The sequence below is a fragment of the Bacillus rossius genome, chromosome 2 (genome assembly GCF_032445375.1).
Source record: "Bacillus rossius redtenbacheri isolate Brsri chromosome 2, Brsri_v3, whole genome shotgun sequence".
Lineage (NCBI taxonomy): Eukaryota > Metazoa > Arthropoda > Insecta > Phasmatodea > Bacillidae > Bacillus > Bacillus rossius.
This window is the reverse complement of record NC_086331.1, coordinates 64,676,372-64,692,569: the sequence shown is the minus strand read 5'-3', so window position 1 is coordinate 64,692,569 and position 16,198 is coordinate 64,676,372. Positions and strand designations below refer to the sequence as shown.

At 36.7% G+C, this 16,198-nt stretch overlaps 1 protein-coding gene across 1 annotated transcript in view; it reads left to right on the top strand.

Annotated features, from left to right (window-relative positions):
• Positions 1-16,198, top strand: part of LOC134529333 (double-stranded RNA-binding protein Staufen homolog 2) — a 277,320-nt gene that overhangs the window by 18,247 nt on the left and 242,875 nt on the right. Inside the window, exon 2 of the mRNA XM_063363291.1 lies at positions 10,061-10,173. Coding sequence (XP_063219361.1) covers positions 10,061-10,173 — 113 coding nt within the window. The remainder of the gene's footprint in view (positions 1-10,060; positions 10,174-16,198) is intronic.

Below are 16,198 nucleotides of genomic sequence, written 5' to 3'. Positions count from 1 at the left end.
ACCATCAGTTTTGTCCCACTACTTCCAAATATAAATAGTTATATCATTTTTATAAAAATCCAGGAAATATGTGCTTGTTATAATTCACAAATAAAACTATAAATTATCTAGAACACATCAGAAGTGGAAGTAATGAAACAAAGTAAATTTTACAGACTCTTAATCAAGTCAGCAACTTGTGGATCGTAAAAGAGGGAGCAGAAAAAAAAAACTGATAGTAAATAACAACCGGGTATTGCAGGGTATATCTGTTGTACCTTTTGATAAGTTAGGTTTTAAAACATTTGTTTTTTGCAAGTTACTTTGAGGGCTCACAATCACTTTGTAGTTAGTAAATTGTTTAAGTAAATTCAATAAAATTAATAATGTATTTTGATACTTATTAACTATCAGATCTGGCCAGTTGCAGTAAAGATTAAATTTTAAAATGGACTTAACGACTTCCTTACATAATGTTCATAGACCCAGGTCAGTCGAGAAAGCACTGTATTGAAGGCAACAAGGTGAAAGACACTACTGCAGAAAACACTCATGGTGATATGGAATAAAATAAATATGGAAATTAGCTCCCTTTTTTCTCTCTCGGGATTACATACATCCCTTTTCAAAGAGAATTCCTACCTAAAAAAAAACTGCAAACAAAAATTGCAGATGTGACCACCTGTGTGGTTACCGAAAGACTCGTGGAGGGAGGTAGTGGCTCACGTAGCTAAAGACGGTTCCAGAACCAAGAAGAGGGTGGGGCATAATAGTTTCAATTTTTCCCGACAGAGAGCGTTGCGTTGTAAAGCGGGGCAACGCGGCATACAGAAGATACCACGATAAGGAGGGGGGGGGGGTTAGAGTAGAGTTGGAGGAGGTGCTGAGAGGTGGTGTTCCCTGGTGGCAGAAACCAGGACTTCTAGAAGCCATAATTTAGTTCATGAACAGTCCGACAGTTGTCGCACAGGGCAGCGTGACTTGTGCTGGCATTGGGTTGGGGGGGGGGGGGGGTTGCGTGCTGGCGACAAATTGGTGGGTGACGCAAGGGCCTGGGGAGAGGAGAGGGAAATCATGTCAATGTCATGGCGAAAAAAGATTAGGCAGGCGGGCAGAAAGAGTACTAATTGCCAGAGTGGGTACGTGCGCAGGCTGGATGCATGGTGCCATGTGTCTCTGGCGCGATAACAGGAGGCCAGACGTAACAAAAGATATATTGCCTGAGCCGGGCGCTTGAAACAGTACATGCGGACAGGCGAGGTAAACCTGACACGCTGCTAGCGTGTCATGGGATGGGTGGCACGTCTGGCCACTTAGTGCAGTAGCACTAGTAGCAGGCGGGCCAACTGCCTCAAGCTTTAATAATAATGACCCCATAGGATAAAAAAAATACAATAATTAAATATGAGTCTCATAATACTCATATAAAGCATGAATTAAAAAATACATAAAAATGTGCAGAGCAAATTAATTATTTTGCAGCAAAAAGTTTAAATTTGTTGACCGGTGTTATCAGAATGTTGGGGGATTAAGAACAAAATCTATTGAATTTTTTGATAATACTGTTTGCTCCCATCCTGGTGTCATCTGACAAACTAAGCTCATTGTAAATAGTATAACTTCACACTATTTCATCGACCAATATCACATTTTCAGAAACAAAAGAAATACTCAACTAACAATGAAGAAAAGAGATGACTGTTCTATCAGCTGTTAATAAGTTCAAATTTATATCAGTTGGGGTGAAAACATTTATACTAGATGTTCCAAAATCTACTTAATATTTTTACTAAAACAATATTTCAGTATACAAACAAGACATTTGTTTCATAATGGTTATAAACTTTGTACTTATACTTATTGTGAATAGCCTATAGTTTAGTAACTATGACCACAAACTTTCAAGCACACTCAAAATAAATAGAATATCAGCTCGTGCTACTGAAACGATACAAGATGACACTCCCATGCCTAATGTGTGAGACTTGTGCTACTATTCTAAACCTACACATATTTGAACTCGATTACACTGCCATTTGTTTCAGTGTTCCATTGTGTATCGGTGCACAGAAACTATGAATGTTTTATACAATTCTGTCAAAACGCAAAGTTACTGTCATAACTGTTTAAAATTACCCTATCACTAGAAATAAGTTTCCTTGCAATGTCTTCCATGGCAACTGGTATGAATGGTTCTGTGGAAGAATTAGCAGAGTGCTGGCCGTTTTCATGGAAGTTTTTGTAATCGGCCGTGTATGGATTTCTGTGGAAGGTTTCGTACAAAAAGGAAATTTCATCCAATGTTAAGGACAGTAATTTATTTTGTAGGGATTAAATGTTTTGATTATTGTTTTGAAAAGCTGTGAACATGTGTCTTAATATTGAAGCAGTTACAGCATTATGCGAAAACTTCAGCCAATCAGATGCGATCAGATGATGGGTCTTGTCATGTTGTTGAAACTTATAATTGCATGCCTATTTTTGATTGTTTTTTGGATGTAAATAAGGGTATTGAAGTGAATTTTAAATAACAAAAGAGCAAATCTTTCACCTAAAGCCCTTCTCACACTTTTTTATACTGTTAACAGCCACTTCCACCAGATAATTGGCAGTGTGAGCATGACCTGGTGTGTTAATTGTGTTCACTAAATATTCATTACCTGATTTGGTCGTAACTGTAGCACATATTATTAGTTCATTATTGATATTTGATTAGCTATCAAACCCAAGAGACACACTTTCATTTTCCAGAGTAAGGGAACAAGTTTTCTTTTATTCAAAAATAGCATCTAGTAACAGACCATTAATTTCTTTTTTATTTGGAGGGGTGTAGCCTGGGTGAAGCTGTTGCATAAGTTCCACAAAGGCTGTTTGACACTACGAAAGGATGTATTTGCTGCGAATATAAAGCGAGCTACTTACTGATCTAAAGATTTTTTCTGCATTGGTGTTTATTGAACTATGTAGAAATCCATTGATGTGTTACTTTTAACTTTTTTTTTTCTTTTGGTAGAAGTATATCTTGACTCGGTACCTTCATTTAATGAAGTCTCAGATAAACTGATGGATGTGTGCGTTTTGCTTGTGGAAGCTGTAATGCAGTCTGAAAACAAAATGTTTCTCTTAATAAGTTGGTTCAAAATTACAAAGGAAAAGAGCATTAGAAATGAAGACATTTTACCTCACATAATAACTCTGAACCTATTATGGACAACTTGGTTACATGCTTTGCTACTGACAGGTTTTCAGTGCTAACTGTGCAAAGATAGGTTCACACTTGGAAATTAAGAACTGGGAATTAAACAGCAAGTGCCGATACTGCACTGTCTTTGATATACCATGACAATATCGTTAGGAATAATTACAGAATAATATTAAAGATTAAAAATAAAAAAAATTTTAGGCTATCAAAATAGTTATAAAATATTATTTTAAGCTATCAAAATAATTAAAATAATATTTTTTGCTATCTAAATCATTAATAAGTCAAACTACAATACAATGCTTGAAAAGTAAACACAGTCTAAAGCAAAATAAAATATGAGCAAGCTAATGATGATATTATTTTGTGACTTGTTTAAAGTTAAGAATGAAAACTTTATATTAAGAACTTATGTGGAGGGAACTAGATTCATAAGGGATAGCCCAATTAAGTTTTTTTAATTACTAATATTTAGATTACTAATAAATAATTGTACTTAAAAATGTCTGATCACCAATCACTTGCACTTAAAAATGTTTATTCGCAAGTCACTCAATGTCTGTCAAGTTCCACAGTTCGCACTCCTCATTGGAGCTATGCTCGACAGTGATTCGCCCCTTACCTCGTGCCTGTACTCACACACACAGCTTTGCACCACTCAGTTGCACTCTCAAGGTCCCGTTGCTCCTCGTCGCGCCGCTCTTGAGGGTCTCTCACCCTTTTTGCAGATGTTGGACTTCCTTTCACTCGCAGAACTCTCCAAACTCTCAGAACACTCATGGAGACTGGCATCGTCACTTATATACCCGTGGCATCCTTGTTGAAGGGACGAGAGGGGCTATGACATTTCATGTCATCCCGGGCCGACCAACTTCCGAAACACCCAGAACAGTGATGCTTATTCACGTCATTCCTCGCGGCGGCCTCTGTAAGCCTGTAATTCCCAGGCCACTAATGGTGCACTGGGAGCGAAAGGGGTAGATAGTGAGGACCCTTGTAATCCGGCCAGGCATGCATGGCATGCCTTTTTTAAATGGACGACGCGTGACGTCAGCGGCTGTGCAGGACAGCCAGCCAGCTCCGAACATGGCGTGCGTCGCGGTCCTGTCTGTGATCCTAAATGACTTGGTTTCATATTAATTAAGAAATGTAGCAAACTAAACACAACCATGTATTTTGTTTAAATCAAGAGACAATATTATACTTGATCGATCTTACTTGCATCATATTCATCATCTTCAACTTGCATAGCTGAACTTTCATATTTAGATAGGTTATTTTTCATTCTGAGGACTTGACCCTTTAGTTCAGTGCCACATTTTTTACTTTGGCCCTCACACCTATTCTCTACTCCTAAATTTCTTCAAATGAAAGCCATACAACATCCAGCTTTCTGCCATTCATGTTGAACCAGTAAAGTTATAACCTCAAAGAACTGAAGTCCAGCAAATCTGCACATCTGACTGGGACTTAATCTTAGAAAGGGTATTTCCCAAATAATGGGGTTTTACAGTAAAGTTGGGGATTCCTCACAGAAGAGGAATTAACTATTTAATATTTTTGATTTTAGAGGAGTATTTAGCTGGGTTTGATTTATAACTTATTCAGATAATGTAAATGATAAGATTTTGAATATTATATAAATTTTTGTTCTTGTAAATCTCTAGGAACATTGACTAAACTTTTCTTGTTATTAGAGAGGAATTAGACCTTTCATTAAAATAATTAAGATATTTTGTTTAAAAATACAATACTTAAAAAAAACATTTTTTTTTTATAAAATCCACTTGCTTTCAACCATGGTTTAAAACATGTTTTAAAACATTGTGATTTAAATCAGCCAACCCATGTTTATACCCGATGAACATTCACTTCTGTGATGTTTTCATTAATCCAGATAATCATAAATAAGTGTACATATTTGCTTGCAAGGAAAAATGTTAATTTTTTTTGTGTTTATTAATGCCATTCTGAATAGTTTGCCCTTCATAATTTTTTCCACACAGAATGCATTTTATACATGGTTTCAGGAAAGTAAATGCATGGTAATAATTTTGTTTTGCAATGAAATGTACCATACATGAGGGTAATATTTACACAAGATGAATCAGCTGTAGCATTGTTGTTCTGCACAACATGTACCTCATGTAGATGTTTCCTTCAGCTCTCAGTTACGTTTCCACCTCCTCATGGAAGGAAACCATCCTTTTTTCCATGTTTGTAGTATAGAGCTTTGTGACCTCTGCAAGTGGCGGACAAAACAACCATTCCTCGGTTTGTGCAGAAATACGGTCTTTACATAATATAGTATCTGCAGTGTAATGTAATCCCCTCTTATGGCTATTACATGTTTTGGGAGTGAGCCAGACTCCTGTGGGAGGTAACTGTCGTTTGAGGTGTCAGTTGTTGCCAGTTCTAGTTATCCAAGTCATGATCCAAAAGGCCCGCAGGAAGGGTGGAATGATGCGAATACATAGCCTCTTAGCACTCATGGCAATATTCTGCCTCCTCGTGGCACCAATGGGTGACAGTAAAGAGGACTGTGGTGGGCGTATCCCTGCCTTAGACACCCTCAGCTTGTCAGAATGGGAACCAAAAATCGTGAAAGGGCTGAATCTACGGGCAACAGCTGATGCGACTGAAACCTTTCTGTGGGGTTCGACTACTGACCCTTGGTGGTGAATCCCATAGGCTGGTCTCACCGTGAAGAGCCCAAGGCTGATCAAAAGGAGCCTAGCATGTCGTAGGCAGGGCCAGGTGCACCTGGGCCTAAACGGCTGTAAGCCCCCTGGGCTTAGGCATGGGAAGGCTGAGGGAGACCAAGACAATGTTGATGTCCTCCAGCTCATGTATGGCAACGACACTTATGATTAGTTTAGACACTATCTAAGTTGGTGGTAGTGCGGGATGATCCTTGTGAATGGTTCCCCAATGAGGTTTCCTCTGTAGGCTTAGGATCAGTTTGGGTAGGTCTTGCACTTGGTGGTGTTGCTCCTACCGCTTGGAGTAAGTTCCCTAGAACTGTGAAGAGCAGACGCAGTGAGCAGCGATATAGCTTTGATTACTAGCCTGAACAGCTAGGAGAGGTGGGATAGACCTCCACTGGACCATGGGTTCCCTGGGTGACTGAGGATCCCAGTGTGATGTGGTGGATTGGGGTAAGCACCAGCAGCACTGATAAGGTTATAAGGGCACATTCATCTGTCTGGTTAGCTGAGTGAGGTAGTGGAATGAGGTGGTAGCCTCAGCCTCTCATCATACCCAACTCTATAATGGCTTTCCCGATTCACGTGTATGGTGTATCCGTATCCACGTCAGTGTGGGCTCCAGGGCGGCAAGATCTCATGGTTAAAAGCGGTGGGTAAACAAAGAGAAATGGGGTGAAATCCCTTGGATGGGTCTATGTCTATGCTATTACATGTAGGATACACAATAGTGTACAGAATCAGTAAGTAGTTGTCTGGTTGCATGATTATCCCAGAATCTCATAACTCTGAAATATTATTGAGTAATATATGTACGATTCTTTCTAACATATGGGTCATTCCATGTCAAATCAACACACTTTTAATAAAATTTTTACCTCATCATCTCAGATTTTGATGAAATTTTGCACAGATGTTACCTCCATACAGACTAACAAAAATATAAAATTTTAGAATGATATATCCATCCGATTTGAAAATATTGCTTTGTAAATTTTTGAAAAAACACCCAAAATCGCCCAACAGGCATATTTTAAAATTACCATAACTCTTCTCCAAATTAAGTTAGAAAGGTGAGACAGGTGTCATTTTGCAGCATTTGGTATGGCCTTCATGTGATATGTAACACAATAATGTCTAGAAAAAAAATAATTTTCAAAATAATTTTTAAATTTTAAATTTTGGAAAAATGCATTTTTAATCTTTTTCAAAAATTCTACACATTTTTTTGTACAAATATTTTATACAAAAAATGTTATAGAATTTATTGAAAAAAAAATAAAAATGCACTTTTTCCAAAATTTTAAATTTAAATATTAAAAATTATTTTGAAAATTATTTATTTCTAGACATTATTGTGTTACATATCACGTGAAAGGCCATACCAAATGCTGCAAAATGACACCTGTCTCACCTTTCTAACTTAATTTGGAGAAGAGTTATGGTAATCTATACTAATATTATAAAGCTGAAGAGTTTGTTTGTTCGTTTGAACGCGCTAATCTCAGGAATCACTGGTCCGATTTGAAAAATTCTTTCAGCGTTGGATAGTACATTTATCGAAGAAGGCTATAGGCTATACTATATTATCAATAACATTAGGGATCTTTACTAAAAGTCCAATTTAGAATCAAATGCATTAGAGGGGGTTAGATACAACATGCAGTACACGTACGAAGTGTGTGTTGACAATGCCGCAGGTGCTAGAAGTTTATTCCTATTGCCTATTAACATTGTTGCCACGCACTAGATGCCTTATCATTCTTAATTTTCCCATACAAGTAAAAAACACCCGTGTGATATTAACAACGAAGCAATCAGTACCCTCATAAGAGTTCAATTAGTATTTAAATACTTTTTATCAATTTAAATCGCAAACCTAAACTATGGTTTTTTCCTCTCTCTCTGAGTTTAATTAGTTTTTTTTCTTTTACTAGAATTATTTTTCAAATTTCATTTTTCGGACCATCAATAATTTTCCTCTCCCGTTACAATTCTGACAAGGACTTGCGTGTGTGTGTGTGTGTGTATATATATATATATATATATATATATATAAAAGCGAAATACCACTCACTGACTCACTCATCACGAGATCTATAAAACTATACACCCGATTGACTTGAAATTTAGCATAATTACTCATTTTGTGATGTAGACGCTCACTAAGAACGGATTCTGCGGAAGTCCGATCCCAAGGGGAGTTTCGGGGGCGTAATATATCAAAATTTCCAGTTTTTAGTAGGAAATCACCTTGGCAACGGCTGTTGCTTTGTTGATGCTTTATTCAACTCTATGGCAACGACTATTTCATTGTTAGTGCAGTCCTCATCACCGTAGAAAGTTTGCGGGTACTTTAAATATTAAAAATTGCCCTTTTTTTTTCAAGTATATATATTTTACAGACTTGAAACTTCACAGTAATGTTCGTTATGTTACGCAGGATGACATTTTCCAAAAATTATATCCCATGGGTGGTTAAAACCAGGCAACAGTGGGTACTTTGTCTGCATGAGAACAGGATTTTGCATTGTTCATGCCTTCTGCGTCTCCATGGAAACGGGCATCGCGCGGCAGTGGCGTACCCACAAGGAGGGGCATGTATAATGAGTGGCGCAAGAGTGATCTGCCCGTAGACTGCCGTAGCGAAGTACGGGTACATCAGTTGTACGTTGCGTGCACGAGTCGGGAAACCATCGGTGCTATTCATTTTCTCTCCGGTACATTATACAGCATTGTAATAAATTTTCACTGAATTTTGTTTTATTTACCATTACTGTAAATGGGAGATGTGGCTTAATTTTTTTCCATTAGTATAGCCGTGCGAAGCCGGATCGGGCAGTTAGTTTTAAAATATGCCTGTTGTGCGATTTTGAGTGTTTTTTCGAAAATTTGCAAAGTAATATTTTCAAAACGGATGGATATATCATTCTAAAATTTTATATTTTTGTTAGTCTGTATGGAGGTAACATCGGTGCAAAATTTCATCAATTTGAGATGGTGAGGTAAAATGGGTGTGTTGATTTGACATGGAATGACCCTAATCACGTAGGGTTCGTGACTTCGTGACGTAATAGATATTGCACAGTTACACGTTGACACAAGGGTGACACAATGCTCTACAAGTTAATTAACTCTAAAACCCTTTTTATTTTGACAGTTGTATGCAGGTAAAAAATCTATTACTAGCATAAAAAATAATATACTTAACATTAAACAACAACAATGTATGGTTAACTGAAGGCTGAAGGGTGCGTAATGTGTTAATGAACTAAGTGCTAGGGTAACACGGTAGCGAGCGACGTCTTACCTCCGTGAGATACTGGCCGAGACTGCCACCACCACGACACCCAGTGTGGCGGGAAGGCACGGCTTTGCGGCAGTGTGCTTCATTAGTCTCGTGGTACGACGTGATTACGTGTCAGGTTATTGGTGGTAAAAAATTACATAAACATGAACAGCTGTAGAAAATAACACAATAAACTAATTAAAATAAAGTTATTATACATAACTTGCACCTCCAAAGGCCATTGCACATGCACAATCATAGTACGTCATGATGCAACATAGATAAGGGGGATGGGGTAGTGGCGCTTCATAACTGCCTTTGCCGGGGTCTGAAGGCACCGAGATCTTGCTGAAGTAAAAATTTACTGACATTTGATAATCCAACATTGCCATGGTCTCGAATGCGCCGAATTTAAGACATTTCTCTGCACTTACCACCAGGCATTTCTCTTGCATTTAAAATCACAGCATAAGCCCTATTTACCATTTGAAACCCACATAGTACCTAAACATTATCCTGATACCACTTAGATTCTCTTTATACCATAATTTAGCTGTTAAACTAGATGCATGTACTCAAGTTTTTTCTTTAGCAGTGAATATCACATTTATTAGTAGTAAGTAGATTTTGAAACAAATAGCAAACATAACTAACCAGAACTTCATTAGCAATATTTTCAATCTCTCAATGAGTTTTACCTGATGCTGAAGCCTGGAGTTTTAAATCATGAATTATTTGCAATGGACTCAAGATATGTTTTTATTACTGTCAGTAAGTTGTGAAAAAATTTTTTTACTATGAAGTACTAAAACATTTAGTACATCTTTTAAGTAGTGGAACATGTGACATGTGACCAGGAAGTGATTTTAAACGACATTGTTTTAGATTGAGCCATGGTTGCAGCATTTCTGTGCCACCACAACAACAGCAACAGAAGCAGGACCAGCAACAACAGAAGATACAAGTGCTTAGCAAACCAATTGTTGCACGAAGTCAAGGTCAGGCCAAGCTTCATTTTGTAATGATTGGTTTAAATAAATTGGTTAAAAAAAACATTTTCTGTAGGCAAAATAGAAATAAAGTTGTGTAATAGTACTAAAAAAATTTTTATTTTAGACATATATATAATATATGTATATATAATATTTGTACACAGTACATGAATGTTTAAATTTTCAAACAAATGCCTAAATTAAAGGTTTACAAATTTAATCTTGCATTCAACTAGGTAATACAGGTTAATTTCATTGTATTTTGTGTTGTGAAGTTTATTTACTGTGACTTTTTATAGTGAATTTAAAGAAGTAAGTTATTAATTTGTTTTAGTTGCCAAATGTGTTAGGGATAAAGCATACCATAAAACATTCAAAAAGACCACCTCTTTTAAAAATTAAGTGTAAACATCAAGCTGTGCTTGACTAATGTAATTGGCATGTGGCAAAGCATTTAGAGTGTGTGTTTGAAACAGCTATCTTTTTGTGCAGGAAAGTAGAGGTAAGTGATGTAGGCCAGTAAGAGACCAGGCAATCCAGTCATTCTAATAGCAAAGAAAAGCAAGGGGCCAGTTAAGAATACTATATGAAGCAATGATGTGTGTGGACCATTCTTCTATAATGCAGGTGGCTGTAGGTTCTAGTAGTGATACTGGGATTTTTATAAACATAGTAATGGCATTTTGTTTTGGTCACTCAGTCATATCTATTAAGAATAGTGAAAATACAGCTCCTATATCTAATAACTAAGGTAGCAGAAGTATGTTTAGTCAGTTGTAATTAGTACGTCTTCCATTTTTACTGAGATTTCTTGGAAATCAAATAAGCTGCTGGGTATAAGCTGCAAAGTGGATGATTGAGAGTTAACTGTACTTGTAAAAACATGTTTAGCTGACTGCTTCCATTAAGTACATTTGCACCATCACTTCATGTGTTGCATAACATTGTTAATTTATTCTCTATTAATTAATTAATTCATTCATTCATTCATTGCTCTGTGACACTACCTCTCATGTGTAGCAGGTGTACCCTGATGGCCATGAGTATGTTACTTCTTGACATGTCTCTGAAATTTTAAATGCATCTGGAACTGGCACTTTATACTGTTGAGATATTGGACTGTTCATTACATTTTTTAGACACAACACCATATGTTTGTTTACGTGTAAATATAGATGATGTTTACAAAAAACAGATAATTCTCAGCATATGATTCCGTATGAGAGATTACGACAAACATTTTTACCACCTTTTCTTTAGAGAAGGTAATAATTTATGGCTTTAAGGGCACGTAAAAATATAATTTCAGAATATCTTTTTAAATGAAAATTATTTGCAAGTAAGTAACAAAACCTGCTAATTACACTAGGTAGTCTACAAAAAAAATTTTTTTATGTTACATGAATACTTTTTACTTATTCCTATGTACTTTTACCTGCTGAATCCGAAAATGACACTGAAAAACATCTACCACGTCTGGTTTTTTTGTTATAGAGACACTGGCAATAGAGTGGTAAATATAGGAAAAATAACGCCACAGACTTATTATAAAAACAACAATTTGTAATGTAATTGTACACATTAATTTTTTTCTCTTTCAAACAACTTAAACACATTATTTTACATATGAGCATCTTTGAAATATATACATACAGGGCTCGATTTTAGCGCCTGGCAAAATCTCGTCCGGGCAGGCAAAATAAAAAAGGCAACTGTCCGGTGGACAGGTGCAACTTGTGACGCCGAGGTTATTCGCACGCACTAATGCAGCAGAGGTGATTAATAACATTTATGCGACCGTGACCGCAAATAAAACGTCTTTGATAATATCTATAAATAAACAATAATGGCTGCTCTTTTGTGACGGACGACTCTGGCTATTGTATACCGCTGGAAAAAAAGTAGGTTATGTACAAACCGTGCTGAAATCTTCTGAATCATAATTCTTAAAATACTACGTTCACGTCATGATTCACGTAACATAGTCGTATTCGTATGCTAGAGATGCAAAACGTCTCACACCGATGATGTTTGTTTTTGTTGCCATGTTTTAATATTAATTTCGTTGCACTGCAGCCAACAATTACGTAATTTACCATTGTATACTTTCAAAATATAATTTTTTAAATTTATTGTCTTTATAAATTGTGACTTTACTAATTCCTTGCTCTACTTTAACATAGTTTGTTAACAGAAAAGCATTTTCGCGTGGTTAACATTCCATGCGTTCTCCAGATGCAGCTGACAGTGGCCGCAGTGACTGCGACTGCTTGAAAATTCGCCTGTCAACTGTTGCATCAAAAAATAAACATTACTTGTTTACAGAGGACACGGTAATCTTTTACAGTTTATCTTGTCACGGCGATTGTTTAATTATTTAATTAACTGCGTTACACAATGTCAAAATTCATTACTGGTGCTTCAAAACCACCAGAAAAGAAAAACGGATGAGGACAAGTCAGAATATAATGTTAAATATGACAAAATCGCCCGGTCCCGTACCTTTTTAACGTCTTGGTGTTCCGAGTTTCTTTGGCTTCGTTACGACACAGAAACAAAACAAATGTTTTGCACAAAGTCTGCAAAACACATTCAAAATCATCTGGATCAGTTTTTGTTACGGACTGCTCAAGTTTTCGCAAGGAAAACCTAACGTCGCATGCTACAAGCAGTGCCCACAACAAGTTTCAAGATATGGAAGATGCAATACTGACAAAACCTGGACAATCCAAAGCAGATATGACCTTACAAAGTATTCAAAAGGATGTTTTCACTAAACTGGAAATACTGTTTTGTACGTCTCATGCCCTGGCTAAACATGGGGGACCTTTCACAGACTTTGTTTGGCAGTGTATACTTGACACAAAGAAAGGCCTGGATGTTGGTAATACTTACCGCACTGACAAGAAGTGCAAAGAATTTATGGGTTCCATTGCAGAAATAGAATGCCAGGAATTGGAAAATAACTTAAGAAGTGCACCATATATTTCAGTTATGTGTGATGAGTCTACAGACAGTGCTGTACAAGAACAGGTCATTGTTTATGTAAGGTTTGCTGTTAAAGGGGTAATACATTGTAAGTTTGTAGGTGTTAAACATGTAGAAAGGCCTAATGCAGCCCTGATTTATGACTGCATATTGTGTGTTTCAAATGAGTATTGTGGTTCACCATTTCAGATTTAAAGCTGCATTTGGTAGGCTTTGCAAGTGATGGTGCAGCAGTGATGCGAGGATTGCATAATGTAGATAGTACCAAATTGAAGCAATCAATTCAGCCCAATTTGGTTGCTATACATTGTCTAGCACACCGTCTTGAACTCGCATTGAAGGCTGCACTTTCTGAAACACTATTGAATCTCAAAGTGGAAAATTTCTTGAAGAAATTACAGTAGAACCCTGTTATAATGTTCCTGCATATAATGTTTTCCTGCTTATAATGTCATATTTTTAAAGTCCCAATATTTACCCCATAAGGACAATGTATTTATTTCCTGCATATAACGTTCATAAATAGTGTAATTTCCTGCTTATAATGTTTGCTTTCTAACTTTCAATAAATGGGGAAAAAATGTTTTAAAACCACATTATTCCAACACTTACAATAAAAAGTTTCCTTTATGTATGTTTATGTTTACAATCACTGCCATACAATACATGAAGTTTGTTAAAATACAATTTTATGCAATATACTGAATGTACACAATGTTCATAGTTACGTGTCAGTTGGCACCCTTAGTCAACTCTTCTCTTCCTTGCCATTCCAGTGGGTATTCAGATGCACGTACATAGTCCTACCATATTTAAGTTTCCAACCATTGAGCGAGGGCATTTTTATTGCTTACAAATATATATATATATATTTTTTTCATTCATACGTAGGAATCCCAAAATTAAACATTTTCAGGTGGCGAAGGAGTAGACGTTCTCACTCTTAATGTTGTCATCATGAATCATGAAACAATTTTACAAAAAATGTGGCAGTGTATCTTTAAAGACAAACAAAATTTAACCAGGGAACAAGACAAAGTTAAAAAATTGTTGGCTTGTTTCAGAAAATTCATGTATCAATCTTTGGTTTTAACATTAAAGTTTTTTACATAGCTTTGTGAGTCCATTGGTACAAAGCTAGAACATTGTTAAGTGCTAAATTGAGATATCCTGCTTATAACGTTTTCCTGCTTGTAATGTTTTTTTCTTGTGCTCCCTTGAAAAACATAACAGGGTTCTACTGTATATGCATTCTTCCACCACAGTCCAGTGCACCGAGCGATCTTGAAAAAATATTGTGAAACTCTGAGAATCAAGTTCTGTGTACCTACCAGAGTTGGAGGCACTCGTTGGGTTTCTCACACCAAACGAGCCTTGACAAATGTGCTCAAGATTGTTCCTGCACTTATCCTCACTGCAGAAAATTTACGCCAGGAATAAATGTGTAATGCATCAACTGCTGGTTCATGCAAATTTATTGAAGATGCACTGAACAATTTGGAATTTTTTCAGTATATTCACTGCTTTGCGATGTAACCTCCATTTTGAGTTACTTTTCACAACTTTTGCAACATCCTTATTTGACTGTAGCAGAAACACAAAAGTCACTGTATGATACTATCACCATGTTGTAGAAGCTCTGTGACAAAGATGGCTTTCATCTCCGTGCATGCAATAAATTAATTGAAGATGAAGCTAAGCAGTTGAAAGGAGCTCCTTTGCAGACACCCAAGAAAACAGCAGTTATAAGTGCAATTGTTGAAAATTTAGAATCTCGCCTTGGAGATAAGAAAACTGGACTGTGAATTACTGACTGCTACAAATTTGTGTAGTTTTAAAACGTGGCCTACAAGCATTCAGCCAGAGTTTGGTGACACTTGCATCGTTAGGTTGATACACTTTTTTTCTCCCTCCCTTGTGAATAATTGAGTAAAGTGTGAAATGATTGAGTTGGAATGGACAAGTCTAAAGACCACAGTTTACCAGCTGTACAATCCAGTAACCAAAGCAAATTGGAGTGATATCAATCTCAAATACCACACTGAGTATGAAAATGTACTCTCTCTCATTGATATTGTGCTATCCCTGTCAGCTCACACTACAGATTGTGAGCGAGGGTTCTCGCTCATGAAGTCTATAAAAACAGACTGGCGAAACTGTCTAAATGATGATACACTGTCTGCCCTCATGCGTGTTCAAATAGTCACCTTCTGAAAGTGAGTTTGATCCAGCACCAGCAATAAATCTCTGGTATCATAATGTTCAGAGAAAACGTCGAACCTTTCAGCCTCCTTATCGAAGATGTTCAAGACAGAATCAGCCAAGTAATTCGTGCAGTGACTCGTCTGAAAATGATGATTAAATAAGGATGTTAAGTGTGTGATAAAAATAGGTGCAAAATAAAGCAAAAAACCTTTTTTCTCACTTTTTCAGCGACTTTGAAATTTTTTTTATTTGGGTAAAACAGCGGACAGGCAAATTGGATGGCGGACAGGCAAATTTTCGATTACACCTGTCCGTTGGGCAGGTTAAAATATTCCTTAAAATTTAGCCCTGTATACATATATACAGTTTGTTCATGTTTTTTTCATTTTTTTCTTTTATGTGGAGTGGCATCTTCCTTCAAAAACCAACAGTAATCTCCGAGCATTGCAGGATCCCAGCGGCCTTGGTATCTCGTTTCAATAGTTGCTATATCATGGTGGAATCTCTCACCTTGTTCATCACTTATAGCTCCAAGATTCTCCGGGAAAAAGTTGATATGCGAGTGAAGGAAGTGAATTTTAAGGGACATTTGGCAACCCAAAGCTCTGTATGTTTTTAAAAGGTTAAGAACTAAACTCTTGTAGTTATCTTCTCTGTTGTTGCCAAGAAATCCTTTTACCACCTTCACAAATGCTTTCCAAGCTGCCAATTCTTTTTTGTTTAGCTTTTTTTCAAATTCAGCATCACGTATGACCTTCCTGATGTAAGGTCCAGTGAAAACACCTTCTTTTATTTTCGCTTCACTAAGTTTTGGGAAAAGTTCCGACAAGTACTTAAA